This window comes from Trichechus manatus, unplaced genomic scaffold (genome assembly GCF_000243295.1).
Source record: "Trichechus manatus latirostris isolate Lorelei unplaced genomic scaffold, TriManLat1.0 scaffold00025, whole genome shotgun sequence".
Classification (NCBI taxonomy): Eukaryota; Metazoa; Chordata; class Mammalia; order Sirenia; family Trichechidae; genus Trichechus; species Trichechus manatus.
Window position 1 is genome coordinate 4,210,457 of NW_004443961.1, and position 19,548 is coordinate 4,230,004.

The window sequence follows — 19,548 nt, forward strand, 5'->3', positions numbered from 1 at the left end:
TGATCTGCATTTGGCTAAGAAATCATAATGTGGCTTCAGCTTTTGTTGTATAGAGTAAGGAATTAAGCACCTAATAGGGCCTTACGTGTAGATCAGTAAGTATTAAACGGAATAACTGCTGCTTTCCAGTGGAGCAGAATCACCAGGGTGGGTCAGCTGGCACCTTTTTATTTTATTTTTTTTAATAACTTTGCCCATTTTGATTAGGATTAAGTTAAAGGGTCTATGTCTGATGGTTATAAATAGAAATTTTCAACAAAAACTTCTTAAATCACTGAGGATTGGGATGATACAGAAGGAAAATAGAAACCAATAAATTATTACTTCTAAATAAAAGGTTGTTTGCAGTGAAGACCTTGTAGAACAGAATTTTAAAGGTCCGCTTTTCATATGTTGAGTAGTGAGCTGTTGAACTAGATACAAGCGTTTATTTTCGTTATTCTGCTCTTTGAGGATTATGAAGACTATAAGTCACATGTTTGCTGAGCACCAGCTACATGCAAGACATTGTGCTAGTTGCCAGGCTTTTTGTTGTTGTTAGCTGTGGGGGGAGGGACACAGATTAACAAAGAAGCTTGGAGTCTAGTTGATGAAACAAGGCCTATAATGTAAGAGTATAACTACATACACAGAAGGCAGGATACACTGTTCCAAAAAACACTGTACAGAAATCCTTTGAATAAAAGAAAATTGAACCCTGCTGCACAAACGCACCCTTTGCCTCCTTCATTGCACCCTTTTCCTCCTTCATTTCTTACAAGTAGAGTTTTGTTTTTCATCCAGATATACAGCCATGGGATTGAACTGGCTTGCCAAAAGCAGAAAGAGTTTGTAAAGAATACTCTGGCGTGCAAATGGAATCTCGCTGAAGCGCAGCAGAAACTTGGTAGCTTAGCGCTGCATAACTCTGAGTCCTTGGATCAGGAACATGCCAAAGCACAAACAGCAGTATCAGAACTGAGGCAACGGGAAGAAGAATGGCGACAGAAAGAAGAGGCTCTAGTGCAGAGAGAGAGAATGTGTCTGTGGAACACGGATGCCATTAGCAAGGATGTTTTTAATAAGGTACGGCCTTTTATTGGACCATAATGAAAGAAGACAAAGCGTTGGAACTGTTTGTGCAGACGAGTTGTGAATATTTAGCAAAACAGCAGTATCCTGTAGACAGTATTCACTTTTGATAGAGGTTTATGAAAAGTGCTTGTTACAGAAACCAGTATCTCTAATAGTGTCTAATGTGGCTAGTATTTAATCCAAATATGTGACTACAGCCTGTCAACACACTGGAATCGGATTGCCTCAAGACTGGCTTTGTGACCTTGGGCAAGTCACACAACATCTGTAAGCCTCAGTTGCCTCAGCTCTACAACAGAAGTAATTGTAGATGGCTGATATACGGTGGGTGTGAAGGTTAAATTAGTTGATGTTTTAAAGAATGTGGGGCCTGGCGCAGGGAAGGCTTTGATATTATGAGTGCTATTAGCTTATTAGCAGTTTCGTAACACTAATGTATAGTTTTCTGGATTTATTTATTAAATAAAACAAAATGTTTTTTAATATTATGTATTTAGTAAACCTTAGGTAGTAATCTGGATTTACTGGTACAAGCATAACCGAAAGGACTCTTTAGAAATAATTTAGTCCCTTTTGTCTCTTAGTAAAATGAAATAGTACAGTACTTTTGCCAGGGACTTGGTGGCTTCTTAAGAATAGTGTTCTGTTTCTTACTAGATGATATACGCTTTGTTCTTTGACTTTTGTATCTGAAGAGGAAATGGATTTAAATTGCTGGAAGAGTTCAGAACAGCAGCATTCTTCAGACTCCAGGCCTCGACCCCAGTTAGGTGTGAAACAATTTGGTGCATTCCAAGTAGCTTTTTAAATAGAGTAGAAAAGATCAGCGCGTCCCACTTATTAAAGGTCAATTCACTATTGTGAAACTTACGCTTTAGGGAAGTGTGTGCATGGTAGGACACAATATAAAATCTATTTCTTAACTTAAAATGTAGTTAAAAGTTTGAAAACTCCTGCAGACTCTAGACAGTTTTAATTGACCTGTCCCAGATATTTGTTGATATACTTGTACTGCTGAACAAATATTATGTACATTATGAAACAGTCACAAAAATCAGACATTCACAAGGGCAAGGTAAAAATCTAAATTCAAGTTATATTTTCCCTCATATCTCACGGAGTCAGTCTGTGTGCCCCTACTTTAGTGACGACTGCTTTTAGGGTTTCTGTCATTCAACCACCTTATTTTATAAATGAAGAACCTGAAAGTAAGTAAGAGTGACTTGATAACATAGTGGTGGATTAAATGTGAGGAAGAAATTCCTGGCTGTGGGATTGAGAGGCTAAGATAAGGTAAAAGAAAGTTATTGAATCTCCTTCTAATGCTGCCTGTAAGAATGAGAATGATGTCCCTTATTCTGGAGGCAGTAGAGGAAAGTGTCCTGGTTGGACTTGGAAAACCCACTGCTTCTCAAGCAACTCGGGGTTTTATACCTGTCTTTTCCAGGGAAAACTAGGGTTTCTGGAGATTATTTCAAAATGCGTGAAAAGGAGGAAAAACAGCAAAGCCCGGTTATTCCATGAACTAATGCTTTAATATGGAACAAAATGGTACAATTGTGTATTGAGCAATACAGTAATCTGTGTTTATCCTTGTTTTGGAAAAACGTGTAATAAAGTCTAAGAACATGCCGATGGGTACAATTATTTTAGGGTTCAGTTTTTGCACTGTGTCGACATGGCTGAAGAAAATAATTCACAGAAGCTAAAAGCTTTTAGCTTTTCAGCAGAAGTGGATTTCCTGTATTGTCCATTATGACTGTTCTCTGAGCCTGAAACAGGGATGATATCAATAACATCTACACAGAGAATAGGGATAAGCTTTCAAACCTCATAACCCACTGGGGACATATTATCTGGTAGTAAATTTGGATCTTTTTTTTTTTTTAGTCTTTTTAGAAGACTTAAAACATATACAAAGTAAACAGAATAGCATAATGAATCTCATGTTCCATATCATCATCTATCATCCTTCTGTCGTTTTTGTTTCAGCTATACCTTCCTCTACTCCCACTTCTGCTTGATTTTTTGTTTTAGTTTTTAGGTAAGATTTTCATACCTTGATATGTAGGTGTACAAATTTAACAAATAGATAACGCTTATGTAGCCTACACTCCAATCAAGATATGTAATGTGGAACTTTTTAAAAGTATTTAAATGTTCAGTCTGCAACCAACTGGGGCAATGAAATCAGTCATTTACTACTAATTTGTAAAGTGTTTCTTTTTATTTGTACTAAACTTAACTCTCGAGCTTTAGAGCGAGACTCCTCAGCCTGTGGCAGTACTTGTTTTGTTCTCCTGACACCCGCTCCCACCCACCCTCTTGATTACTCTTAATGGCCCTCCCCTAGAGAGCTCTAGTTCTGGAACAGCAATCAGTAGTACACACAGGTAAATGTACATCACTACTTTTTTCTTTATTTAATTGAAAAAAGTTATAACATTACTACATGCTTATTGTAAAAATAAATAAATACACAACTATGTAAAGTAGAAATTGAAGGATTCCCTTCACCTCTAATTCCATTTCCCAAAGAGAACCACTGTTAATTGTAAGTCATATCTTTGTAGACTTCTTCCATGACTGTACTAATTTATATTTATGTATTTTTCCTCCCCCACAACAGGATCATTCCTTATCTGAATAATGTTTCTTTACTTGATAAAGTTACTTATCTTCCTTAACATAGTGGTCATAACACAAGTATTTTCATTATGTCTCTGCTTTTAATTTTTTCTTTAACCATAGAGTCAAAGATAGCCTACATTTATACCACAAATTAATTAGGATTGTCTTTATGTTCCAGTCATTTGCTCAGAATCATACGTTGGTTGTGTCTGGGAACTTGAGAATTCAGAGGACTGGTCTAGATCTTTGCTTTCCAGCTCAGTAGCCACTAGCTACATGTGCTATTGAGCCCTTGAAATGTGGCCAGTCTGAATTGAGATGTGCTGTAAGTGTAAAATACACACCTGATTTGGAAGACTTAGTATTAAAAAAAAAGTCATTAATAATTTTTTATGTTGTCTGCATGTTGAAATTATAGTTGTTGAATATATTGGGTTAAATAAAATATGTTATTAAAATTAATTTCATCTATTTCTTTTTACGTTTTAATGTGGCTGATAGAAAATTTTAAATTGCTTTTGTGGCTCAATATATTTCTGTTGGACAGTACTAGTCTAGATGGCAGAATATAAAGGAAAAAATACTTTTGTTTTGAACCATATAAACTTTTGAGTGCTTCCTGATTATAAACTGGCGGAGGGCTAGTTTGCAATTTTCGTTTTTGGCAGTGATGTTTTCAGGGTACAAATGCGATCACAGAATGTTCTGACAAACTGTCCTGCCAGTTTTTTTGGCTAGATAAAAACTTAATCTTGGTCTGTTTCGTGACTTATATAACTGAAAACAGTTTCTTAATAGAAATTTGTAATTGATTTAAGAAATGAACTGTTTTGCTTCTCCTAAGAAAAATTAGTTAAAATGCAACAAAGGTCTGTGTTTGGTTTAAGTCTTATCAGAGAATTTGTAGTAAATATACCTTATTCTCTATCTACTTTGAATTTCTGCAGTCATTTCCAGCAAGAACTCTAAAGATTAGACTAGATGTGCGTATTTATAAGAAATGAGTAATGCAAATGTGAATTATACATATGAAGGATCTTTCTAATAAGTATGTTTGATAGGGAAATTTTAACACAAAGGTTAATTCAGTTGATTTTCTGTATGATTCCTAAGACAATTCTGTAATTTTCCACGCATATATAATTTTAAACAAAACTAACTAAACTTCAGTACAAAACATTTTTAATTTTTTTGTAAAAAGTTTAACAGGTAATTTAACATCACTATAATATTATATCATTTTATAATGTTTATAGGAAGGATTGCTAGGCATTTCATATTTGAGAAAGAAGATTCAATTAGAATATAAAATTTGATTTTAATTTGTAAATTTTTTCTTAGAGTTTTATTAATCAAGATAAAAGAAAAGAAACAGAAGATGAAGATAAATCAAAATCATTTATGCAGAAATATGAACAAAAAATCAGACATTTTGGTAAGTCATCCACTTGAGTTTCTTTTGCAGTGTTTGGTATCATATGGATATGTACAAAAATGGACTTATAAAATGTCAGGGAAGGTCCTTGACAAACTCAAGATATGTAGCTACTTCTGGCACAGTTGTACAGCTCTTGCCGTAGACTTTTTTATGGTCATAAATAAAACAGATTGACTGAGCAAGCCAAATTGTGAAGATAATCAAAATTTCAGGCTGATCTTTTCTTTCTGTCTTTTTCTCTGCTTCCTTGGTGTCTGATTACCTAATGGTTGTGAGGTTAACATTTAGTTTTTGTAGTTCTAGATATGATGCTGTATAATTCAGGCAGATCCTTGAACTGTTATTCAGATAATACAGTAATAGAAATGTGAACAAAGAACTAAAGAAATAATTTTCTCTGTTAGAGATGAGGGGTGGGATGGGGATTGATGTAAGTGAAGGCTTTCCAGAGGCGGTCTCATCTGCACTAGATTGTAGAGTTTTCCAGGTAGATAAGGGAGGCAAGGCAACAGCATCTACAAGGCACAGAGTCGTGGAACAGCATGGTGTGTTCTGAGAATTAAGAGCAATATGATCTTGCTGGCTTAAAAAATGCTAATGAGAAGCATTAGGAATGAAGGTTCAAAGGTTATTTTTTCATTCCAAGTAATAGGTTAGTTTAGTAAACATGGTTTTTTATTTGCAGTATGTTATTGAGCTTTTTAAATAGTAACATTTTAAAATCTTTTTCCTATTGGTGTTTTTTCCCCCCAAAGTATTTAGAATTTCAGTCATATCAAGACATTGGATGTTACCTTACATTTTTCTTTCCTTCCTCTTACATGCAGTTCATTTCTTCATAAAATATTTATCATTCCCAAAGTTTTCGTTAAGAAAAAAAGCCTGTGTATTCTGTTAAATTCAAGAATAGTAGCTAAAAAAATAAACATAGCTTCTTTTCATATATATTATAATTGTGGCACTATTTATAACAGAAAAAAAGGTTAAATAGCCCTCTCTTGGATAAATATAAGGAGCCCTGGTGGCGCACTGGTGAAGTGCTTGGCTGCTAACCAACAGGTACACAGTTTGAACCCACCAGCCACTTCACGGGAATAAGATGTGACAGCCTGCTTCCGTAAAGATTTACAGCCCTGGAAACTCTATGGGGCACTGCTTCTCTGTCCTGTAGGGTCACTGTGAGTCGGAATTGACTTGATGGCAATACATTTGGATAGATACTAAGATTTTTAAACCAGCAGAGCCCAGAATCTTAAGGATACAAAGTGAAAATTTTGCAAGTGAGTCATTAGTTGTGATAATGTCAGATCCTCCCCCTTGCCCCCCTCCCTCCCAAGGCCTTGCTTCCTGGGCCCATGAGTTCTGCTGCGGAAAAGAGTACCATATATTGGTTGCTTGTTCAGAGCATTACTGCATCTGGTAGAACAGCATCCCTCAAGGTGGTGTCACCCAGCTGGCATTTTATCAGGCCAGCTGCTTTGGAGCCATGGAGAGCCTAGTGGGTTTGAAATGTTTCCCTAACTTTTGCTGGAAAATGAGTGCCTTGGTCAGAAGCAATTTTGTGTGGGAAAATATCCCAGCCTCACAAGGTGCTGTTATCCACCTGGCACTATGACTGAGTCTTCAGTGAACCACTTAACCATTCTGTAAAACCTGTTGCTTCTGGGTAGTGATATTCATGATAACGCCAGTGAATTCCATGAGCTCATTGTCTCATTTAGTTTGCTGTAAAATGAGCTCCTCGGTTAAAATAAAGTGAATAATATGATGAATAATGCATTTAATAAGGCCACAGATGGTATTACTGGCAGAAGCATGGCAAGGGGGGAATGTGTTTCCAGATCTAGAATGTGTTTGTTCTAGTGAAGAATCATTGCTCCCTCCAAGGTCAAATGGGTCCAAGGTCATCAACCTACTAGTCGATGGCTGGCTGTTCTCGCCACTGTATGGTGCCATATTGAGGTTTCAGCATTGGTTTCTGCTACTGGCAAATTAGGTATTCATTGGCCATACTAGTATATCCTTGGTATAGAGAGCCCGTGTTATCTGAGTTTGTGCAAAATTTCAGTCTGTGCCACCATGGCCCCTTAGTTTATGAAACTGTTGTACAAGCATTGGGATGGCTGAGGAAAGAAGCTAACTTGATAAACTCAGGTGATTCATAAACAGCTGTTTTGCCATTGCACACCATGGACTTCCCGTGTCTCATCCTGTAATACTAACCAGTGCCTCACTGTCTTCAAACCCATCCAGACCTGATAACCACTGCCACATTCACATTGTACCTCTTTCTAAGTGGAAATACACATTGAATTCCACTTTGGAGGAGATAGGCTACTTGCCGCAGCCATTGAATCCCCTAAAATGTTACTAAGGTAGTAAGTTCTCCAGATTTTCATGTATTTTATTTCCCAGTCTTTGGGATGTGTGTATCTTACCAAGGTATCTGGGGTACCAAGGTATCTGCTCACCAAGTTCCGTCAGTGTGGAGTGAACCAGCTTGCAGTCATATGGGATGATGAGATAATCAAAGTCCTGTTGGTTAAATCATGGCACAGAGTTGACACATACCTAAGGCAAGACCATGAAAGTTTAATCCTGTCCCTCCTGGGTGGAAGCACGTTTTTCTGATGTGTGCTTATTGTGGTTAGGAAAAAAAAAAACACTTGCCAGAACGATGATTACCTTGATATGCTACTTTAAAGAAAAGGCATCTGGAATAGCAGCTTTAATTAAAGCTTCCACCTTGAGACTTTATCCAAACTTGGATTGTCTGGAAAACATCAGCCTGGTGCACGGGGGGCTATGTAGGGATGTCGGAGTCTCATACCAGTTCTTTGCTATGGTCTTATGTGTATTTATATCTTCAGAGTTCTTCCTGACTTGCCCTGATGATATTTGTTGACTGTCTTTCTTGTGTTGCTTTTAGCCTTGTAATTAAATGGAATCTACCATCTAATGGTAAATGGTACAGCCATATCATGGGAAGTATTATGAAGCAATGATAGCTTGATCTTTTTCCCCCTACATTTCTATGTAATTTATTAATTTTTCTAATTCATGTTTCATACATGTAAACTTTAATTTAGAAACAAAGCCTTTTTTTCTCTTAAGTTCTACAGAACAGTTTTATTCAGTCATATGCATCTTTGACATTACTGGCTTCATCATCAAGGTGCTTGTTGGGTTCTCTGAATTTTATCAAAAGCTGTAACCATTTCATTTGTCCTGAAAGTGAATAATTACAATCTCTTTAATGTAATCACTTCATGTATAGCAAAATTATTTTTTAAGAAATATATCAAATACTGTTAATAGAATGTGAAGTGAATTTTCTTTAAAAAGTTGTTAAAAAAAAGAAGCCTGGAAGGAAATATATCAAAATGTTGCCATTAATTATCTGTTGTAATATAATTGTAGGTGATTTTATTTTCTGGATTTTTCAAATTCTTCACAATTTATATACTTTATAATCTGAAAAAGAGATATTTTTAAAAGGTTATCCTAAGAATTCAAGGAGGGCTTGACATTAGAAAATCTGTTAGTGTAATTAACATTAACACAGGACTATAGTATAACTAAGGAGCCCTGGTGGCGCAGTGGCTAAGCGCTCGGCTGCTAACTGGAATGTCAGCAGTTCAAACCCACTGCCGCTCCTTGGGAGAAAGATGTGGCAGTCTGCTTCTGTAAGATTTACAGCCTTGGAAACCTTATGGGGCGGTTCTACTCGGTCCTACAGGCTATGAGTCGAAACCAACTTGACGGCAGTGGGTTTGGTTGGGTAGTATAACCACAGAACTTAGTGACCAGTTTGATGTGGGAAGAATGGAAGTGTCAAAGGAATTTCTAGAATGCTTGATTGGATGACATGGAGCCCAGGAAGCATTGGAGGATGGCAGAGAGAGAAGGATGGGTTTGGTTTTGAATGAGCTTGGTTTGTTTTCAGATATACAGGTGGGAATAGCTGTCCCATGGTAGGTGATTAGAAATACATGTATCATTTTAAAAGTACAAGAGGGCAATCAATGCGGACATGTGCATTTGGGGACCATTTTAGGGATTAGGTAGCTGTTGAAAATTGATAGATGGGGATTTAGATGTTCACTAGGGAAATATATAGGTAAAAGCATATAATTGTTAAAATATTTTAATTTGTCAAAGTGAGGTTTTTCAAGCATTCAGGGAAGTTAGTTGGCTAGTTTAAATGGATTATGCTTAACCAAAGGATTAGCTTAATAAATATTTGTTGAATTACTAAATGAATGAGTGAATTTTTTACTGTTGTGTTCATAATACGTAACGTTAATCGGATGTTTACTCTGTCAGGTCCTCTTCTAGGGGCTTTATATGTGTTAACTTACTCAGTCCTACCAAAGTCCTGTAGGTCAGGTACTCTTTTTAGCCCTAGTTTACAGACAAGGAAATGGAGGCACAGAGCTATAAAGGAACTTGCCCAAGGTCCCAAGGCTAATAAGTTGTGAAGCCAGTGTTTGAACCTAGGCAGTTTCACTCTCGAGTCTGTTTTCTTAGCCATCATGCTAGATTGTGTTACTCTCCATTTATTTCCAAGTTTGTAACAAATTCCAAAATAACATAAGTAGTTTCAAGTATGTTGTGTTGCGCTATACCATTGACTGTCATATTTTATTCATAAAATTCCACACTCTTCCCACGAAGGTCTTTATGGGCTACCTGTAATCTAACTTCTCAATTTTATCATAATTCAGTTTGCATTTTTGAAATAATGATAAGTATTTCTCAGATAAATAAAAGCTATAGTCAACCTCATGTGTTAATTTTGTCTGAAATATTAAATAGGTAGTTTAACAACTTCTACATTTAATGACACCCTTCCTTATTGCCCCTACAAGCGTCACTAACCCTTTCATGTTGTCCTTCCTGCAAAAGAAACCAAAATGAATAGGATTTTGGTGCCTCATTGAGTCAAGATGCTGCCATGGAGAAGTAAACAGCAGAAGCGATGCTCTGTGGATGGTAGATAGAGTTGAAAATACTGACCTCTTCTGGAGTATAAGAAAGCTAAGGCAAAACTGCTTCACAGGATTTATTTATGGCCTCAGGTATAAGAAATAAGGTTATGCTTTCTTTAGGTCTGCCCCAGAAGTCATTAATTAGGCTGTCCTTAACTATACTTTGAGGAGTAGTTTTTAGTATCTTCCGTAATCATTCTGTTTCTCAGAATTTAAAATGACCTAATTACCATATCCAGAGTATAAAGTATAATAACTTTATAAAGCATGTAAAAACTCTTTATGAGAAAATGCTAAAATGCTTTATTTCCTTTCTTAAGTGGGGAAAAATTCATCATTTATTTTTGGTTAATTCCCATGTGTTGCTAAATGTGTATTTTTCAGTACAGCATTGACCCTCAGTTTTGTTCTCACTTGTGTTCTGGTGTGAGACTTTAATATATTATTTTATTTTATGTCTAAAGAAAAGGTTTCCAGCCAGACTGTTGAGATACCCTTGTAAAATTTCCATGATGATTCAGTAACATCCAGACTTCCCTGGATGACTCTAAAGAATTTAAAGTTAGTATTGTTTTATACTAAACTTACTCAAGTGTAAAGCTGACTGGACAAAGTTAAAAGTTCAACAAACTGCTGGTTTCATGATTGCTTGGGCAGTATTGACTTTTTGATCGAATTTCTTTTTAATTTGGATAGAGATGAAGATACACCTTGTAGTATTTGGATTAGTATGCCATCTTGAAACAAAATGGCAGCCATTTTCAAATACGCTTACTAATTTTTAAGATTTCAAATTTAACATTTATAGAAGTGATAACCCTAAACAAAGTCTACAGTTTGTTATACTGTTAGTATTTGTTGTGTTTACTATATGTGTGTATATATATATATATATATATATATATATATATATATATGTATATGTATATATGCACAGGCATCATGACTAGACAGTTGAAGTATATTGTCATAACACTGATTGGTTCCCATGCTGCCGATATTTTACTATATTATCTTAGATGTATTTTCTAATACATTAGAGATAATGTGGTTTTCCTGAATCTTTAATTAAATCTAAGTTTGCTATGTGTTGCTTCTTGTGGTCTTGCTTTCTTTCCCATCTTTTTAAATAGAAAAACATTTATTTTCTGAATAACTAATACTGAGTTTCTTGAATTCCTCAATACTCTTGTTAGCCTAGGATGACCACTTGTCCTGGTTTGCCTGGATTGAGGGTGTGCCCCAGATGCAGGACTTCCAGCTTTAAACCAGGAAAGTCCCAGACAAACTGGGAGGTGTTGATCACCCTACTTTAGCCTAACTAATTATCTGACATAAAACTTTCTGTGAATTTTGGATGCTATTTCCAGTGCACTGGGCATTGCTTTGAAGAGTGTTATCCCTCTTTGTTTCTCTTTTACCTTAATACATTGCTCAGGTAATATGTATTGGCTTTAAAGAGAATTACATTAAAATATCATTTCTTACCTTGCAGGAAGAAATAAAATATTTGACATTCATTGTTTCTTTGTTTTTTTTTAATAGGTATGTTGAGCCGATGGGATGATAGTCAGAGGTTCTTGTCTGATCATCCCTACCTTGTATGTGAAGAAACTGCCCAGTATCTTATTTTATGGTGTTTTCATCTAGAAGCTGAACAGGTATTGTACAAACCTTTAATTTTTGGGAACTTTAATGGAATTCTGATTTCTTCCTTTTTTTTTTTTTAACATCATTTACTTTAAATGAAGGCAGTGGAGGTCATTAGATTTACAATTTTTTGTTTTCAGATCTGCTTGAGTGTAATATGGGTTTTTGTCTTTGTTTTTCAGTTGTTTCAGTTAGCAGATGGATAGTTTTTCCAATGTGGTCCCTGCCGCGCACCCCTCCCCCCCAGTCATCTCTCTTGTTCCCATGTACTATATTAAACTTTTTTCTTTTTTAACTAATTAGAAAGTTATGTTTTAAAAATCTGAACAGTAATCACAATATTAAATCAGGCCAACAGTACACTCTGCCTTTAGTTATTCTAGTCCACATACAAATAACAACTTTTTGCTGATGAAAACTAAGGTATGAGGTATGCTCTTTATGTATCTATACAGTATTTGACTTAAGGAGCCCTAGTGGCATAGTGGTTAAGAACTCCGCTGCTAACCAAAGGTCGGTAGTTCAAATCCACCAGCCACTCCTTGGAAACCCTATGGAGCAGTTCTTCTCTGTCCTATAGGGTCACTGAGTTGGAATCGACTCGAAGGCAACAGATTTGGTTGTTTTTTGTTTTATTTGACTTAAGATAAAACTAAAGGGAGTAAAACAAAAAGTACTGTAAAAATTAAAAATTTGAATCAGTATGCCAGTCAATTGTATTTCCAGAGGTATTTCTTGTCATTTTAATCTGTTTACTTTCAGAAAGGGGCTCTAATGGAACAAATAGCACATCAAGCTGTTGTCATGCAGTTTATTATGGAAATGGCCAAAAACTGTAATGTGGATCCAAGAGGGTGTTTTCGTTTATTTTTCCAGAAAGCCAAAGTAAGTAGCTCTGTGGTGTTGTTGAGTGGGAAGGTTGGCCTCAGTGAAGGCCTCTTTAGTCCATGCCCATCAAAAGCAGCCATTCAACCAGCTGCCACAGGCTAGTTTTTGTAGGTTTTATCGTAAAAAGAAAAATTATATTGCTGATTTCATGCTAACTTACATTTAAGGGAGGTATATAAGAGGCTGTAGTGTTGCATATATGTGAAATTGAGATCTGTTCAGATGAGTGTATGTATTCAGGAAACTTGGGGTCTTCAGTCACTATATTCGTTCAATAAATATTGAGTGTCTTCTAATGCAAACCGCAGCTGTTTGAGATGCTGAGGATACAGTGTTGAACAAAACAGAAAAAGTATCCTCCATGTATAGAACTCACTGTTTGATGGGAGAACAGGCTTTTGTAATAAAAAATAGGAAACAACCTAAAAATTAGAAGAATGATTTAAAAAGAATATTATACAGCCATTAAAATTATATTTATGAAGAGGTTTTAATGACCCGAGAAAATGCTTATGCTAATCAAGTCAAATGAAAAGAATTGATGATGCGCATTTATATATACAGGATGATGTCAGCCAAGTTAAAAATAGATACGCTTAGGAAAAAGATTAAATACGATTTCACACCCACTAGACTAGTAATAATTTAAAAATTGCACAAGAAGTAGTGCAGTAACAATTCTCATTCACTGCTGGTGGTAGTATGAATTGGGCCAACTATTTTGGAAAATTACAAGTGCATATACTAACCCCCAGAAATTCTCCTAGGTATATAGTCTAGAGAGTAGGTTCTCAAAGACCCTTTCAGGAGGCCCTCTGTCAAAACTAATTTCATAATAGTACTAAGACGTTATTTGCCGTTTTCACTCTCATCCTCTCATGAGTATTCAGTTGGGATTGATGCAGAAGCAGATGTGAGAGTTCTGCAATCTGTTGAGCCAGACGTTAAAGAAATTTGCGAAAATGGGAGACAGTGCCACTCTTTTCACTGATTTACTTCTGCTTTGGAAGATGTGGCTATTGTTTATACAAATGTTATTCAAGTTATATAATAAGTTTGTTAATGTCATTTCTTAGTAAACTTTTAAAGATTCCTAAGTTTTAATTTCTAGCACAGTAGATATTTACAGCTATAACCCACATAAACAAGAGCTCTTTGGGTTTTTCAATAATTTTTTAAGAGTGTGAAGGAGTCTTGAGACCATAAAGTTTGAGAACTGCTGCTTTAACCTTTTAGTGACCCAGTTATTTTCACTTTTGAGTTTTTTGTTGATACCATGTGTTTCCACTAATGGAAGGCATGCTGATTAAAGGATCAATTCAGAATTTTTGTTATGAGTTATGTGTTTTGATACCTGTTATCTGGGATCCCATATGTGCCGGCAGACACCGGGACGTAGTAAATCCTACTGATATGAGTGAATGAATGCATGGTAAGAATAACTTAGAGGAGTTCAAGTCTCTTGAAGAGTACCACTGCAGTGCATTGTTCCTTACTGGAAAGGCATTATTTACTGTTCAGATGCTAGAAGAGAAGGGAGCCAGTAACACCTGGAAACAATGCATGGCATCAAGGAGAGAATGGCCACTATGACTGAATGAAGACTGGCAATAGCTTATTCTTCCAATAAGTACATTCTCGTGAGAACATAGTAACTAGGAAACATAGTGAAGAGGCTTATCTCACAGAAATAAAGGCAAACCTGTCAAAAGTTTAGAAAATTCACATATCCAGGAGTCATCACCCAAGACAATGCTCAGTCTGCACAAAAATGAGGTTCTCACTCAGGATTTTTGAGTTTCAAGCATTTCAGAAGGCTCCCACCTTGAGGCTGAACATGTTAAAATCGGGTTCCCTCCTTCCCAAAGAAGGCATAAAATGTGCTTGGGATACAGTATGTCCTGAGTCCCCAAAGAGTTAAACTCTTATTTACATACACGCACTAGATACCATAATATTTATGGTAGAATTGTTCAAGATAGCAGAAAAGCCTGGGAACAATCCAAATGTCTGTCAGCAGCAGAGTGAGTAAATTCTATATTCAACCAGTAAAATACTGGCATCAGCATGGTGAACTAACAAGGGAGTGAAAAAAGCACGTCACAGATAATATATCCAGTATTATTCCATTTTTATAAAGTTCAAAAACAGGCAGAAGTACCTGACAGGGAACACAACAGAGAGTCGCTGATAGAGCAGGAGAAAAGTTGGGTGCAGAACTCAAATTCTAGTCAAAAAACCAGTCTTAATGGTCTGACTGAGACTGGAAGAACCCCAGAAGGCATGGCCCCCAGACTCTCTGTCAACCCAGAACTAAAAGCATTTCCGAGGCCAACTCTTCAAACAAAAATCAGCCTGGACTGTGGGACATAAAATGATACTCGTGAAGTGGGTGCTTCTTAGCCCAAGTAGATACATGAGACTAAATGGGCAGCTCCTGTCTGGAGGTGAGATGAGAAGGCAGAGAGGGTCAGGAGCTGGTTGAATGGACATGGGAAATCAGGGTGGAAGGGAGGAGTGTGCTGTCACAGTATAGGGAGAGCGATTAGGGTCACATAACAATGTATAAATTTTTGTATGAGAGACTAACTTAATTGTAAACTTTCACTTAAAGTACAACAATAAAATAAAAAATCAAAAAAACAGGCAGAACTAAACAATATATTATTTAGGAATACATACATAAATGGTAAAGCTAAAGAAGCAAAGGAATGCTTAAGACACAAGTCACAATAAGGGTAACCTCAGAGAAAGGGAGGGGAATGCTGTTGGAAGTTGGTTTCCAAGGGACTGGTAGTTTATCTGTTACCTAGAAAGTCTCTGTGGGTACACAGTGGGTTTTTCCCCCAATTAGCTGTCCATATATACTTTTCATGCTCTTTTGCATATGTGATATATTTTACCATACGCAAAAAGATTAGAAGAAAATAAACTAAAAGGTTAACTTTGGTTATACCTAGGTGGTAGAATTGTACATGATTTCCATTTTCTTCTTCATGTATTTATTTAAACATAATTTCCCTTTATAAACAAGGGAAAAATAATGATGTTTTTAAATTTAAAAAATCAAGATGGCAGTGGTGGTTGTTCGGTGTCAATGAGTTGGTTCCGACTCATAGCTACCCTGTGTACAACAGAACAAAACAGTGCCTGGTCCTGCACCATCCTCACAATCGTTATGCTCGAGCCCATTGTTGCAGCCACTGTGTCAGTCCATCTCGTTGAGGTTTCTTCCTCTTTTCTGCTGACCCTCTACCTTACCAAGCAGGATGTCCGTCTCCAAGGACTGATCCCTCCTGATAACACGTCCAAAGTATGTGAGACGAAGTCTCGCCGTCCGTGCTTCTAAGGAGCATTCTGGCTGTACTTCTTCCAAGACAGGTTTGTTCATTCTTCTGGCAGTTCTTGGTATATTCAATATTCTTCGCCAACACAATAATTCAAAGACATTGACTCTTCTTCGGTCTTCCTTATTCATTGTCCTGCTATCACATGCATGTGAGGCAATTGAAAACACCATGGTTTCCGTCAGGGGCACCTTAGTCCTCAAAGCGATGTCTTTGCTTTTCAATACTTTAAAGAGATCTTTGCAGCAGATTTTGCCCAGTGCACTGCATCGTTTGATTTCTTGACTGCTGCTTCCATGGGTGTTGATTGTGGATCCAAGAAAAATGAAATCCTTGACAACTTCAGTCTTTTCTCTGTTAATCATGATGTTGCTTATTGGTCCAGTTGTGAGGATTTTTGTTTTCTTTATGTTGAGGTGTAATCCATACTGAAGGCTGTAGTGTTTGATCTTCATCAGTAAGTGCTTCAGGTCCTCTTCACTTTGAGTAAGCAAGGTTGTGTCATCTGCATCATGCAGGTTGTTAATGAGTCTTCCTCCAATCCTGATGCCCCATTCTTCTTCATATAGTCCAGCTTCTGAGATTATTTGCTCAGCATACAGTTGAATAAGTATGGTGAAAGGATGTAACCCTAACACACGCCTTTCCTGACTTTAAACCACGCAGTATCTCCTTACTCTGTTTAAATGACTGCTTCTTGGTCTATGTACAGGTTCCTCATGAGCACAATTAAGTGTTCTGGAATTCCCATTCTTCCCAGTGTTATCCATAATTTGTTATGATCCACACAGTCGAATGCCCTTGTATAGTCAAAAAAACACAGGTAAACATCTTTCTGGTATTGTCTGCTTTCAGCCAGGATCCATCTGACATCAGCAGCGATATCCCTTGTTCCACGTCCTCTTCTGAATCAGGTTTGAATTTCTGACGGTTCCCTGTCGATGTACTGCTGCAAATGCTTTTGAATGATCTTCAGCAGAATTTTACTTGTGTGTGATATTAATGATACTGTTCAGTAATTTCTGCATTATGTTGTATCACCTTTCTTTGGAATGAGCAAAAATATGGATCTCTCAGTCGATTGGCCAGACAGCTCTCTCCCAAATTTCTTGGCATAGATGAGTGAGCCCTTCCAGCGCTGCGTCCATTTGTTGAAACATCTCAGTTGGTATTCTGTCAATTCCTGGAGCCTTGTTTTTCCCTTAGTTCCTTCAGTGCAGCTTGGACATCTTCCTTCAGTACCATTGGTTCTTGATCATATGCTACCTCCTGAAATGGTTGAACATCGACCATTTCTTTTTGGTGCAGTGAGCGTGTGTATTCCCTCCATCTTTTTTTAATGCTTCCTGTGTGCTTTAATATTTTCCCGGTAGAATCCTTCAGTATTGCCACTTGAGGCTTGAATTTTTTCTTCGTTTCTTTTAGCTTGAGAAATGCCGAGCATGTTCTTCTCTTATGGTTTTCTAACTCCGTGTTTTTGCACATTTCATTGTATTACTTTGTCTTCTTGAGCTGCCCTTTGAAATCTTCTGTTCAGCTCTTTTACTTCACATTTCTTCCTTTCACCTTAGCTACTCTGTATTCAGGAGCAAGTTTCAGAGTCTCTTCTGATACCCATTTTGTCTTTTTCTTTCTTTCCTGTCTTTTTAATGACCTCTTGCTTGCTTCATATATGATGTGCCTGATGTCATTCCACAGCTCATCTGGTACGTGGTCATTAGTGTTCAGTGCATCAAATCTATTCTTGAGGTGGTCTCTAAATTCAGGTGGGATATACTCAAGGTCATACTTTGGCTCTTATGGACTTGTTTTAATTTCCTTCAGCTTCAACTTGCACATAAGCAGTTGATGGTGTGTTTCACAGTTGGCCCCTGGCCTTGTTCTAACTGATGATATTGAGCTTTTCCATCATCTCTTTCCACAGATGTGGTTGATTTGATTCCTGTATATTCTCTCTGGTGAGAGCCACATGTATAGTCACCATTTATGTTGTTGAAAAAAGGTATTTCCAATGAAGAATTCATCAGTCTTGAAAATGCTACCATGTGATCTCTGGCGTCGTTTCTATCACCAAGGCCATATTTTCCAATTACCAATCCTTCTTTGTTTAACATTCCAATCACCAGTAATTATCAATGCATCTTGATTGCATGCTCGATCAATTTCAGACTGCAAAAGTTGATAAAAACCTTCAGTTTCTTCATCTTTGGTCTTAGTAATTGGTGCATAAATTTGAATAATAGCTGTATTAACCAGTCTTTTTTGTAGGCATATGGATATATCCTATCACTGACAGCATTGTACTTCAGGATAGATCTTAAAATGTTCTTTTTGATGATGACTGCCATGCCATTCCTCTTCAATTTGTCATTCCTGGCATAGTAGAACATGTGATTGTCTGATTCAGAATAGCCAATTCCAGTCCATTTTAGCTTAGTAATGCCTAGGATATTGATGTTTATGCGTTCCATTTCATTTTTGACGACTTTCAATTTTCCGAGATTCATACTTCTACATTCCACCTTCCTATTGTTAATGAATGTTTGCAGCTGTTTCTTCTCATTTTGAGTCATGCCACATCAGCAAATGAAGGTCCTGAAATCTTGACTCCATCCACATCATTAAGGTCGTTTCTTTGAGGAGGCAGCTCTTCCCCAGTCATCTTTTTTTTCCCCCCACGGGTGTTACTGGTTTTTTTTTTTTTTTTTTTTTTAATTGTACTTCAGGTGAAGGCTTACAGAACAAATAGTTTCTCATGAAACAGTAGTACACATATTGTTTTCTGACATTGGTTAACAACCCCACAACATGTCAACCCTCTTCCTTCTCGACCTTTTTTTTTTTTTGGTGAAAATCTACATAGCCAAAGATACACCATTTCAAAAATTTCTACATGCACAGTTCAGTGACATCAACTACGCTCTTCCAGTTGTGCTGCTATTCTCACTTTAGATGAAGGCTTACAGAACAAAATAGTTTCTCGTTTAACAGTGAGTACACATGTTGCCCTATGACAATGGTTAACAACCTCACAACACATTAACACTATCCTTACTCAACCTCGGGTTCCCTATCACCAGCTTTCCTGTCCCCTTCTGCCTTCTGGCCCTTGTCCCCCCAGTCATCTGTTGAGTGCCTTCCATCTGGAGGGTCTTATCTTCTGGCACTATATCAGACAATATTCCACTGCTATTCATAAGGTTTTCACTGGCTAATTTTTTCAGAAGTAGACTGCCGGGTCCTTCTTCCTAGTCTATCTTAGTCCGGAAGCTCTGCTGAAACCTGTCTACCATAGTGACCCTGCTGGTATTTGAAATACCGGGGGCACAGCTTCCAACATCACAGCAACCTGTAAGCCCCCACAGTATGACAAACTAAGATGGCAGTAGTCCTACCTTAAGTGCCCTAAACTATTCTCAAGTGCCACTTAAATAGGAGATTTTCTAAAACAGAGTTTCAATGTGTAAATGGCTGAATCAGACTTCTGATGACTATTCTAAATTTTTACTTCACATATAAGGGTAATAAC

General features: G+C 37.0%; 1 protein-coding gene across 2 annotated transcripts in view; it reads left to right on the top strand.

Annotated features, from left to right (window-relative positions):
* CDC37L1 (cell division cycle 37 like 1, HSP90 cochaperone) overlaps window positions 1-19,548 on the top strand; it is a 31,449-nt gene that overhangs the window by 3,528 nt on the left and 8,373 nt on the right. For both annotated transcript variants that reach the window (XM_004373475.2, XM_023728588.1), the window contains exons 2-5: window positions 784-1,065; window positions 5,047-5,140; window positions 11,680-11,795; window positions 12,547-12,669. In XM_004373475.2, the coding sequence (XP_004373532.1) occupies window positions 784-1,065; window positions 5,047-5,140; window positions 11,680-11,795; window positions 12,547-12,669 (615 nt within the window). The remainder of the gene's footprint in view (window positions 1-783; window positions 1,066-5,046; window positions 5,141-11,679; window positions 11,796-12,546; window positions 12,670-19,548) is intronic.